Source organism: Maniola hyperantus, chromosome 2, assembly GCF_902806685.2.
Source record: "Maniola hyperantus chromosome 2, iAphHyp1.2, whole genome shotgun sequence".
Taxonomy (NCBI): Eukaryota; Metazoa; Arthropoda; class Insecta; order Lepidoptera; family Nymphalidae; genus Maniola; species Maniola hyperantus.
Window position 1 is genome coordinate 4828970 of NC_048537.1, and position 13174 is coordinate 4842143.

Consider the following 13174-nt stretch of genomic DNA (forward strand, 5'->3'; position numbering starts at 1 on the left):
TCAACGCACAGCCTAAACATCTAAACAGCTGATCCTAGATACATGAAATTTGGTGGGTGTGTTCTTTGTAGGTAAAGAGAAGGTATCCACTAGGAAAGGATTTTTTGAAATTCCACCTCTGAGTGGGTTAAATGGAGGTTTGAAATTTATGAAGTCCACGCGGGCGAAGTCACGAGCATAAGCTAGTTTTTATATATTTCTAAAAACTCATAGTAAACGTAAAAAAATATCGTTTTCTCTTTATAAATTGAATAAGTTATTAAGTAAGACTTACAACAAAGTGATCTTTGCAAAAATAAATTTGGGTTGAAGTCGATAGTCATATAGGATCCCTTTAAGCAAGTCTTCGCGTGTTACGTATATTTATTTCACTGGGCACTCTAATCCACAACTTTCCTGTGGTCTTTATCGATGCGTTTTTTACATTCTCGGATGATACAATAACGATAATTACTATATTTTTCATGTAAACTAGTATAATAGAAGTCATGTTTATTAACTTTGGGAGGTTATGCTGTTGTTTACAAATGCATGACGTCAGAGCACAGATAATCTATCGGCCAAACATGGCCGACAGTGTTTTCACCTGTCTAAGAAAAATATATTTTTAAATTAAAGTTTTATGGTTTTTAGGGCGCAAAAAAATATAGTGTTAATTTTTTTGATATAATAGGACAAATATTAACCATTTAAGACCAACTTTAAAAAAGTGTCAAGTAGCCCATTGACTGACTCAATTACTTAATTAAACTAATTTAAATAATAGAGTTTATTTTTTAAGCATAAGTAGGTACGATGTCTCTCGTCCATTATTACCTATACCTATAAGTACCTACTTGTGATTGTGCGATGCCCTGTTCACGAATTTTTTGCTTTGAGCGGTAAGAGTGCTGAGCGGTGAGGTGAGGGTAGGAACAATAATGCATATGACATTTTTCATTGTTGCTCCCATGGTGACAATTTTTCCAAATTACACGATTGACTGCAAACAAAATCGATTAAATACGTGCTTAAATTGTCTATTCAAAATGATTAAGTTGTGATATTTATGTTAAACACTAAAGACTTTGAATATAGACTTGGTTTTTGGCCTAAAATAGTTACTTGCCATAACCTACAAGTTCAACGAAAAGTGACGGTGTGCAAATGAGCTATACAATGATGACACTCCTGTTCGTTCGGATACAAGTAAAAATCTCACTAGTCGATCCAAGAAACGCATGGCTGTATCTTCTCCTCCTCAGCCTGTAGAATCAGGGATTACGGGTGATGAAATACGAGATATAATACGGGAGGAATTAAAATCTATGATGGAAGAAGGTTTGTCGCGTATGAATAAAACTATGCACAATATAATAAACAGTGAGCTGAAAGATATTAAGAGCGAAATGCAATGCCTGAAGGATTCGATAGAATTTTTAAGTGGCCAATATGAGGATGTCACTAAAGAATTTAAGTTGGCTACAGAGACTATTGCGGAACTGAAGCAGCAAAATGAAAAATCTCAATCAACTATAAAAGAAATTTCACAAAAAATAAATATTCTTGAACAAAATGCGAGAGCTAGCAACATTGAAATACAATGTTTGCCAGAGAACAGAAGTGAAAATCTCTTAGAAGTGGTCCAAAAATTAATTAAGGTAGTTGGTATTGATGTTAAGGAAGAACATGTATTGCACTGCACTCGAATTGCAAAAAAAAAATCGGGAAAACCCAAGACCTAGATCTGCTATTGTGCAATTCAATTCCCCGTTGACACGTCATAAAGTTTTAGCTGCTGTGACAAAATTTAATAAGTCTAAGAAACCGTCTGAAAAACTTAACTCCTCTCATGTCGGTTATTCTGGCGAGCAAAAGCCCATATATATAATGGAACATTTATCAGCCTTTCATAAAGAACTACACGCAGCTGCTCGCATAAAGGCTAAAGAGAAGGGTTATACATTTACGTGGATCCGAAATGGGAGAATATTTGTTAGAAAAAATGCCAATTCAGAGTACCGACTAATACGGGATTTCGATTCTCTTAATAATATTGTTTAGTTATTTTAAGATTTTTTAGCATGTATTGGTCATAAAATCATTAACATACGATTCATTAGGTATTTATTATCAAAATGTCCGAGGATTACGTACCAAAACGCTGGATTTTTATAAGGCCTTATGTTGTTCAAGTTTTGATATAATTGTACTTTCTGAAACTTGGCTTAAGGACTACATTTTAAGTACGGAGCTTTTTGATGATAGATATTCAGTTTATAGACGAGATAGAAGTGATACAGGAAGTCTTAAAAAAGATGGAGGTGGTGTGCTTGTAGCGGTTAAAAAATCTATTAAATCTAAGCGGCTCAAGCAATTTGAAAGTGATAAGGAAGATCTTTGGGTATCTTTAGAATTCAGGAATAAAAAATCTGTAATCCATATTAATTTATGTGCAATTTATCTACCTCCACCTTTTGATAAGAAATGTTTGGAGGCTTTTATGGACAGGTATAACAATTTTAAAGATAGGTTAGACGGATACACTTGCATTGTCGGTGATTTTAATATGAACTTTCTTGATTGGGATTCTCAGAACAAATTGGTAAGAAACAGTAATTCTTTGCCTGCGCAAGCATTTAGTGACTTTCTATGTGTAAATCACCTCCGACAGTGCAATATCATCCCTAATCACAAAGGAAAGTTTCTTGACCTTGTCCTATCTGATATACCGGAATGCTTAGTATTAGAATCAGATACTCCATTATGCAATATTGACAATTATCACCCTCCCCTAGAAATCTCTATTATTATTAGCGATCTTAAAACGTTACCATATAATCCTAATTTAAAGAAATATGACTTTCGAAGAGCGAATTACCAAATAATTAATGATTTCTTTAACAATGTCGACTGGGGAGAGGCTTTTATCAGGTGCGAAGATGTAAATGATATGGTAAAGGAATTTAATGATATACTTAAAAATGCTTTACAAAAATTTGTTCCACTATATAAACCTAAAAATAGGCGTTTTCCGTTTTGGTATAGTCGTAGTCTTATAAAAATGCTTAAGGAAAAAAATAAAATTAGAATTAAATTTAAGAAGTATAAAAACCCCAGAGATGAAATAGAATTACTTATTTTAAAGGAACGTAGTATAATTTTGACTAAAACATGTTACCAATTGTATCTAACTAATATGGAGGATCTAATCGCGAAGAATTCGTCTCACTTCTTTTCCTATATAAAGCGAAAAAGAGGCGTAGGTAGTTCATATCCTGCTACAATGTCTAACGGAGCCGTTACAACATCGGACGGGATAGAGATATGTAATATGTTTGCCAATTATTTCTTCTCTGTGTATAAAGATGAAGTTAACTATGATTCCTCAAGTCAATGTGCTATAAATAAAGACTATTTTAACTCAATTAGCATAAATGGTGACTCCTTTTCGACTTTAAACGTCGGGGAAAAAGATGTCCTAAAGATGCTACAAAATATAAATCCCTCAAAGGGCACTGGACCTGATATTGTTTCCCCGTTGTTCATATTTAAGTGTGCTCGTAGTTTAGCAAAGCCTCTAACAGTAATATATAATAGATCACTTGACACTGGTGTCTTTCCTACTTCATGGAAAGTTGCTAAGGTGGTTCCGATTTTCAAAAATGAAAGCGACACAATGATCTCCAACTACAGACCTATATCATTGCTTTCGACTTTCGCAAAAGTGTTTGAAGCATTATTGTGTCCCTACCTTCAGAGCTATTTTTGGAAATACCTTAGTGATTGCCAACACGGCTTTGCTAAATTCAGATCAACAACCACTAATTTAGTTACATTTGTAGAAAAACTATCAGAGGCAATTAACAAAAATAAACAGGTTGATGCTGTTTATACTGATTTCAGTAAGGCATTTGATTCAGTTTCTCACAGTATATTGTTACATAAATTAGCAATGTATGGCATATGTGGTTCACTACTGCGGTGGTTTCAATCTTACTTAGTCAACCGTTCTTTTTTTGTGGTTGTGGGTGGGTATAAATCTGGTCATAAATCAATAAAATCAGGGGTTCCTCAGGGCTCCCATTTAGGCCCCATTCTTTTTAACATATTTATTAATGATATCACTAATTGTTTTTTGAACTCCACACCTTTTTTGTATGCGGATGACTTAAAGATTATCAGAATAGTAAATAGCCCCGATGATACGAAGCTTTTGCAAAGTGATGTTAATAGACTGGTGCAGTGGTGCACGGACAATAACTTAGAGATGAATATTAAAAAATGTATGCATATAAAGTTTACACGGAAATTTAATGTCATACCGTCCACATATTCGTTTGGTAATAATTTTCTTTGTGAAGTTAATCTTGTTAGGGATCTGGGAGTAACTATAGATCGTAATTTAACTTTTATACCTCATATAGATATAACAATTAAACGGGCATCTAAAATGTTGGGATTCATTATACGAAATGGGAAAGAATTTACTAAGATTAGCACAAAAATATTACTATATAAGGCGTTAGTACTTAGCACTTTAGAATATTGCAGTGTTGTTTGGCGGCCTCACTATGCTACACATAATATGCTTAGGATTGAGCGAGTGCAAAAGCGCTTTTTTTGGCATCTTACGTTTGCGGCTGGAAAAGTAAAAAACCTAAGAAGTTATAATAGCAGACTAAATTTCTTTAATATGGAATCCTTAGAAACTCGTAGAACAAAACTCGATCTCATATTTTTATTTAAGATTTTCAACAACAAAATAGATTGTTCTTCTCTTTCAAATAGCTTTAAATTAAGGGTTCCTTCGAAATATCCTAGAAAACCTTTAAATTCTTCTTTATCTTTTCCTCGACGCTCAACAGTTATGGGTGCTAACTCGCCAATCCCTAGAATAAGTCAACTTTATAATAAGCTCAATGTGCTAGACATACACGCGGACTCACTGGTTAAATTCCGGAATTCAGTTCATATGGCATTAAGTGAATTGCCATAGTAATTTACTTGATGCCATGTGAACTGCTTACCTACATTTGTTTATTAGTTTAGAGTTTATTTATTTATATTATTATTATTTTTTAATTAAGTAACTTTTTTTAGTAGTAAAATTACCTGACACATTCGCATGCCGTGATTACTTTTAATTAGCTCGTCATATTATCTTAAAACTTTTGTATTGTTAAATTTGTATTTGATGTATATGATTAGCTGTTAGTGATCCAAATAAATGAAAAAAAAATAAAAAAAAAATGACTTTACAAACCTGCCGTTGCTCGCATCGCTGTACAATGTCAATAATGCGCCTTTACACTTTCTTTCCATGCGCCCAGCTTGACGCTTCGCGGCTTCGCTCGACGGTCCACTTCGTGAATAGGCAATAACGGTCGTAGGGCGGGCGTAATTCTGAATTTTGATATAGGTACCTAAGTAGTTTATAACGAGCAGGATCTGTTAAGTAGCAGGTTAATTTTAAAATGGTAGATGCATTTGCAGATTCAAAAGTAGGCCTACCTACTTCTAAAAGTTTATTTGAATAAAAATCTTTCTATTTCTAGTAAGTAGGCGTTGAATCCTACCTCCCTAAGGAAGTAGGTATAAGTATCTGGTTTCGAAGAATAAAATAAATAAATAAACCTATGCAAACGACAACTTGTACCTACTAGTCTCCTCATACAAACTTGGATGACGAGTAAGAGTAAAAATTAAGCCGAACAAATCTAAGGAAAAGCTGACTGACCTGACTGGCTGACTGATCTATCAACGCACAGCTCAAACCAGTGGACGGATCAAGCTGATATTTGGTATTCAGAATTCAGATACTTAGCTATTGTAACGTAGGCATCCGCCAAGAAAGGATTTTTGAAAATTCAATACCTAAGAGGGTAAAATACTTAGGGGTTTAAAATTTGTGAAGTCCATGCGGACGAAGTCACGGGAATAAGCTAGTTTAATATAATATAGGTAAGTTTTTAGATTGATAAATGTGATTTTTTAAAATTAATAATTACTTAATTAGGTATGTTGATACTATAATATTATGCAGTAATTTAATTATCTTAAGATTTTTGAATATACCTACCTACCTATTTATTGAACGCATATACTTTTATGAGTCATTCAAAATTAAAAAAAAAACTTTATTGCATAATTGGAAGCTTTTACAACAAACCTCAATGAGTGAAGACAATGTTCCCAGAATTTAGTTCAATAAATTTGTAAACGATACCGCATAACTACTGTATAAGAAACTAACTGGGTATCTAAATGGAGCTAATAAAAAAACAGTGTAGATATTATACATGACTGGTTTGTAACGGGAAACAAAGCAGAGATTTCCCATTACATCGGCAATGGATTGAATTATGGTCAAGTTAGTCGTTTAACGGTCAGTTTAGATAAAGTTAGCGGCACACCTGTGCTTCGAGGGTCAGTTTATGATTTTATAGCATTACACCTCGCTCTGAGATAGACCCCTGCTGGTAATTGCTTCATGAAAGCCTCGTAAACCGAGCGGTTTATTGGTCAAAAAACTCTCATAAAAAATTAAATGAATCCACATAATAATTATCTACCTACTGTTTTTCCGAGCATCCCGCTTTCGAAGTCACACTCGTAGTAAGTATTTCATAACGTTATAACTACATTTTTTATTTTAGCTACAAATTTTAAGTGACACTTTTTTTTAATTGATTATACAATTTGTTTTACAGTTTATGCATATTCAAATGGTAATAAGTAGATTAGAATATCCGGATTTCAATTTTTGATTCTTAAATAAGAATTTATTCTCACTCAGACACACAGTCGCTGATTATTTTGGCAGATAATTTCTGAGAGTTAGGTAAAGTCTGTTTACTAACATAGTGTCGCTACCCCCGCGGGCATACTTTTTTTATTTATTTACTGAACCACCAACAGAATCATATAAAAAATTATTCAAATCCTATTCCTAGGTGCTAAGCTATTATGTAATTCAAATTATAGGCGGCTACAGCATGCATTTTGCTTTTACTTATTTTATAATTTTTACTGTCTGACTGACTGACTGACTGATCTATCAACGCACAGTTCAAACTACTGGACGGATCGGGCTGTTTGGCATGCAGAACGCTATTATGACGTAGGCATCCGCTAAAAAAGGATTTTTGAAATTTCAACCCCTAAGAGGGGTTAAAATTTCAAAAATCCTTTTGAAATTTTAACCCCTATATATATAGGGGGGGAATAGGAGTTTGAAATTTGTGTAGTCCACGCGGACGAAGTCGCAAGCATAGCTAGTTCTATACAATATATATTATTCTTAGGGTTATTTTAATAAAATACCAACAATCACTACCAACATTATAAATGCGAAAGTGTGTTTGTTTGTTGGTTTGTTGATTTATTGGTTTGTCTTTCAATCACGTCGCAACAGAGCATGTGATTTTTTGCATGGGTATAGTTTAAGGCCTGGAGAGTGACATAAGCTACTTCCATTCCGGAAAATCAAAGAGTTCCCACGGGATTTTTAAAAACTTAAATCCGTGCGAACGAAGTCGCGGGCATCAGCTGGTAAATAATAAACACAAGTTCGGTAGCGACACTACGTTAGTGAGCAGACTTTACTAAAGTTTGATTTTCCGCATCTGACTCAAAAGATAAACTCAAAAGATCGCAGGAGCCTTCTCGGAGAAACGCAATACAACGCGGTTTGCCCGGCACTTTACTTATATCGTAAAACTGTGGTACAGTACGCGGCCGAAAGTAAAGTATACATCGACATTTAGAAGGAGATAGCAGATTTGTAGAGCATTGTCCCTGTCATTGAGACCGACAAAACGTCATATTATAGGTATGAGTCACAAAGACAACGCTCTACAAAACGGAAATGTCATTCGAAAGGCCGCGATGTACATTCCTTTTTGTCGCGTGCTGTACCTACTCTATCTATCATGATCTGGGGACACGGTAGTGCCCCCGCCAAGTCGAGCAAACAAAGGCACAATTTCATTGTCAGTTTCCGGTAACGCCTCTTGTGCATTTCAGCGAGAAGCTTCTTTACTTGTTTACTTTTAAAGTGACTTCCAAAAAGGAGGTGGTTCTCAATTCAGCCCGTTTTTTCAAAGTCAGTAGGTATTATTATATATTCTGTGTCAGTAGACTTACAGCCGTACTCAGAGTCGCTAACCGTTACTTAAGATTGAGTTAAAACGAGACATATTTATGTGAGAGATATAGCTCTGTCTCGTTTTAACTAAACTTAAATAACGATTAAGCGACTCTGAGTACGGCAGTTAGATACCTATCCTATGTCATCTGCTCCTATGAACTAGACGAACGGTGGAGCAACAATACTATTCGCCGCTATTCGCCTATCTGTGTGGCAAAACGAAAATGAAAATCGGGTGCTCATTCAGACGCCCCGCAGCGGTCGGCGGCTTTTGTACCGACCGCATTTGTCATGTTAACACTAAACGTGTGAAGAGAGGTTATTAATGAGGAAAAGATTATGTCGGCTCGGGCCGATTGTGTCCATTGTCGGACCGCGCTCGATGCGCTGTTTTACTTTATTTGCTTTCAAAACCAATATGCTTTACGTCCTTTCATGTTATTGAACCTTTGAATAGGTTTGAAGTGATTTATGTACATGCGTCAATGGTAAACAGCAAGATTGTAAGGTTTTGTATTGAAATCCGATTCCTAATTTATTATTGATTGGTAATGGATTACCTGTACCCACATTTTACGACCTCGGATGGTTTACCGTTATTACTTAATACTTACTAGCTATCAGAGCAGAGGTCTGATTTGCCTAATTAAAAGAAATACATTTTTAATTATTTATTAATATAATCCATACTCATATTATAAATGCAAAAATGTGTCTGTCTGCCCATCCGTTACACCAATTTTGACAAGTACAGAGATAGCTTAGGTATCGGTATTTGGTAGATAAGTAGATGCTTTTTGTTTCGGAAAATCAAACGGTTCCCATGTAATTTTCAAAAAATAAATCCACACGGACAACGTTAGGGACATCATCTAGTAATTCATATTTAACAAGGATTCTAATAGAGGTACATTACAGGTATGAAAAATGCAAAGTTACTTAGTTAAAACGTTAAAGTTGTTGACTAAAGAGTTTCGTCAAATTCGTTCGTTCATCGTTTTTCTTAAATAAACGAAAAAACTGAAGTAGGCATATATTCCACCTTAAAAACTTTCCCGGAAAAAGATTTAAGGCTAAGCTTTCATGTTTACTCGCAGTTTGCAATTTGTAGAGTGCATTAAGCAAGTAGAACACATAGCGAGGTAACATTTACAGAGCAGTGAGCTCATGCAAATATGTACTTTTAATGTACAAATAGCTCGTTACATTGCCGTGTAAAGGTAGGTGTCCACAGTTCGGCATCGCACGAACAGATGCGTCTGTAGTACGTACATCCAGTATCCGCAGTAATCGAAATGCCGACGCAACTATCAGCTATCGGATAGTCGACACAATTTTTTGACTAGCGAGTGGACGAGTGCAATTGTGTGTATGATAAAGGATTTGGAAAGTGTCAAAGAACAATTCGTTATAGTTGCTTGTTTTTGACAGAAGACGACGAAAGAAGAAGAGAAGAAAGAAAACATGGCAGCTGACGTGGCGAAGCGAGTGCGCGGGGTGCGCCCACTGATCGACAATACGTAATAAGACGTAATCGGCATGCATCTAGTTGCCCCTTCGTGCAACTGCGTCGGTGTTAAGTAGATACTGGCAAGCCGATGCGTGCGGTCCGTGCAATGTAAATCAATGGACGCAGTTGCTCTACAAATAATACTAAAATCTGTTGCGTCCGATGCGTGTTATGCGGAACAGTGGGCGCTTACCTTAAGCAGCCCGCCTGTCCCGGCCGTGCAATTACTGCAAGTAGAAAATTAAATTAACACACACGCACGTCGTAACTTGAGGGGGTGGGTACACGACTAGTACGAAAGACCCCTTAATATATTCAAATTGTCCTTATTTGCACGTGCCTCCTCAGCTGACGGACGCGTTTTAGGGGGTTCCATCAAAGTGGTCAAGCGGATATTACAAGCAGCCATTTTGCCTTAGCCACTAATTGCAGGTTCGTAGTCATTTCATCGCCAGCTCTGAGGAGCGTCTTTTTGCTGATTACTATGTGGTTTGTGTTTTTCGAATTAGCACTTCAAACGCTTCCGTTGTGGCCTATTGTTACGGTTGATTGTCGGTTGCATGTGTTGCTAGATCCGATGCTAACCTTCGCCATTGAAAGCACATGATAATTGCGGTTGTAATTGAAATGTAACAGCTGTTTTTAATTATCACTTTAGAAAAGGTTGTTTTTACCTTCATTATAACGTAAGTAGGTAAGCAGCTACCTACTTACGTACGTAACATTGAAAATTAATGAATTGCTAGTTTTAAAACGAGTAAAGAGTACTTAGTAATTTGCAGTGGAATAATTAAGAATTCATGATCAATCCATCGTCGGCCCTTTACTGGGCATGAGTCTCCACTCAGATTGAGAAAGCTTTAAGGTTCAAGGCCTGCCACGCTGGCCCAGTGCGGATTGGCAGACTTCGCACATCTTTGAGAACATCGAGAACTCTCAGGCATACAGGTTTCCGCACGATGTATTCCTTCACCGTTAAAGCTAGAGATACCTATTCAATTGCATAAAGCTCCCTAAATAGACTGTGCTCAAAACGCACATAATTCCGAAAATTAGATATGCGTACCTGGGATCGAACCCGGGACGTCATTACCACTAGGCTGTCACTACTTTTTTAACTAAGAATTATAATAACGTAGGTATAAGTTATTAAGCAGTAGGTTTTGGAAATGAGTAGGTAGCGACGATTTTTATTATGATTTATATTTTCATTTCTCATTTATAAATATGACCCAATTTAGCTCGTAAAGATGGCGTGAAACACAACGATTTCATCTCCGGTTGAAACTAATATAAAAACCTAACACGAATTAAAGTAATTTGTATGCTAATTTCGAAAACCTGATTTATTAAGATGTTTCCAATTTGTTTCGTCAAATTTAATTTATATTTAAAGTAATTTGTTTAGATAAATATACCTATTGCTTAAATGTTTGATTTGGCCAATGTTTATTTATTTTTGTAAGATAATAACATATACACTGGACATTTTTAGACAATGACTAATATATATATCCTGAATTTAGCTTAGGTATATGCTAGGCGTGTGGGGGTGATGAACCTTGGAATTGTGGATATACTTTGTGGCGTTCATAGGTATACCTACATCTTGTCATACTTACCTACTTAATTAGTTATAATCTAGGCAATTGAGCAGGTATCATGAAATGCAATGCAGTTCAAATTTAGAAGCTCCGACATCCATTAGCTGTACCATCATGCAAGGCACTATTAAGTCTTCACTTGGGTAGATACTGACGTATTCCTTGTAAAACCCCAGGGATAACATTTTGAAGGCTTATTAGCAAAAATATCGAATACAGTTTTTTTCTGTCTTAAATATTTTGATCACAAACCTGTTCATAACAAAAACCCACATTTACAGCATCAAAACCCAAAAAAATCAACTCAAAACAAAATCGAGCGTAGCAATCAATAAAAATCTGAATTCGGCGTCGATACATTTTTTAATCGAGACCATACTTGATTGGAACCAATAAAATTATGTAATTTATAGTCCATCAGTGGTGCTTTGCGATGTCCTTGACCCTCGGACCACGTCGACTGGTGTTAATGCGACGTGAACAGTTTCTTAGGCACGCTGTACTGATTGGTTACCTAATGGGAACCAGAGCGAATGGCATGAGGCTAGTGGGTATCGGGGTTGGGAATGTTAAGCATCATTCCGAATTAAAAGACGAAGTGTTTGGGCCATGAATTCAATTTTGTATTTTTTACTAAAGTGCTTATATTTCCATATGCACATATTTCATTGTGTCCAGACCTAAAGGTATAAATACACAAATTGTCTTGTAGAGCTGGATCACTCGGCAGTTTGGGACTTCCATACCTATCTACTAGAATAACTAGATGATGCGTGGAAATAGGTTTATAAAAGTCCTGTGCAAATTCCAAGAATAAATTTTCCGGGATAAAAAGACCAGTTGTCACTCGCCAGGTCTTTAACTTTAGCCATGCAAAAGTTACGCCGATGCCACAAACTAACAAACAAATACACTTTCGTAGTATGATATTATGGGTAGTGATATCACTCTCAAATACTCAAATAGCAGATTGTCATCAATTTTGAAAATATGATATGCTGAATCCATGGTGTTGAATTTGTTTTTGATAGAGTGGTAGAAGATTTGCTTTACTCAGCCACAGGATTGTTTTACACTTAATCAGCTGTTGCGGTGTCGTGGAAATACAAACCTGTGTCGGATGAAATGTGATGGAATTAATTTTTAAATTGCCGGGTTGCTGTACCAAACGCGGAGATTGACTTTTAGAGTTCCGCGCCTCGGACTTGTTTGTTGATATCTGTTGTTGAAATTTACGATTACCTAATCTTAAGATTTCATATGTCTCGACCTAGCATTATTACAGTCATGTAAACGTTGTTTTTACAAGCTTAACTTAGGTATTGTTAATCTAAATATATAAAAGGAAAAGGTGACTAACTGACTGACTATAAACTGACTGACTGAAATTATCAACGCACAGCTCAAACTACTGGACGGACCGGGCTGAAATGTGGCATGCAGATTGCAGATAGCTCTTATGACCTAGGCTAAGTAAAGATTTTTGAAAATTCAATCCCTAATAGGGGTTTGAAATTTGTGTAGTCCACGCGGACGAAGTCGCAAGCATAAGCTAGTTAGGTAATAAAATTATAAATTAGGTACTTATTTTTATAGATTACTAATAAGCTAATCTGTACATAGTATAAAATAAAGTCGATTCCCGCTGTCTGTATGTATGTATGTATGTATGTATGTATGAACGCGTAGATCTTTTAAACTACGCAACGGATTTTAATGCGGTTTGCACCAATAGATAGAGTGATTCAAGGGAAAGGTTTATAGCTATAATTTAATTCTCAAAAAATTAGAGATCCCTAGAGAAATTGAAATAATGTGAATTACTTAGGTCGGAAAAAATCCTCTCATTTGAGTTTCCGAGGAAATGACACCTCAATGACACCACATTAGTATCTACATTGCACCCATGCGAAGCCGGGGCGGGTCGCT

At 35.9% G+C, this 13174-nt stretch overlaps 1 protein-coding gene across 1 annotated transcript; it reads left to right on the plus strand.

Moving 5' to 3' along the window:
- Positions 1–1220: 1220 nt before the first annotated feature.
- On the plus strand, positions 1221–9655 carry LOC138403631 (uncharacterized protein PF3D7_1120000-like). Its single transcript, XM_069504936.1, has 2 exons — positions 1221–1670; positions 9563–9655. The coding sequence occupies exons 1-2, from the start codon at positions 1221–1223 to the stop codon at positions 9653–9655; spliced, it is 543 nt and encodes a 180-aa protein (XP_069361037.1).
- Positions 9656–13174: the final 3519 nt, after the last annotated feature.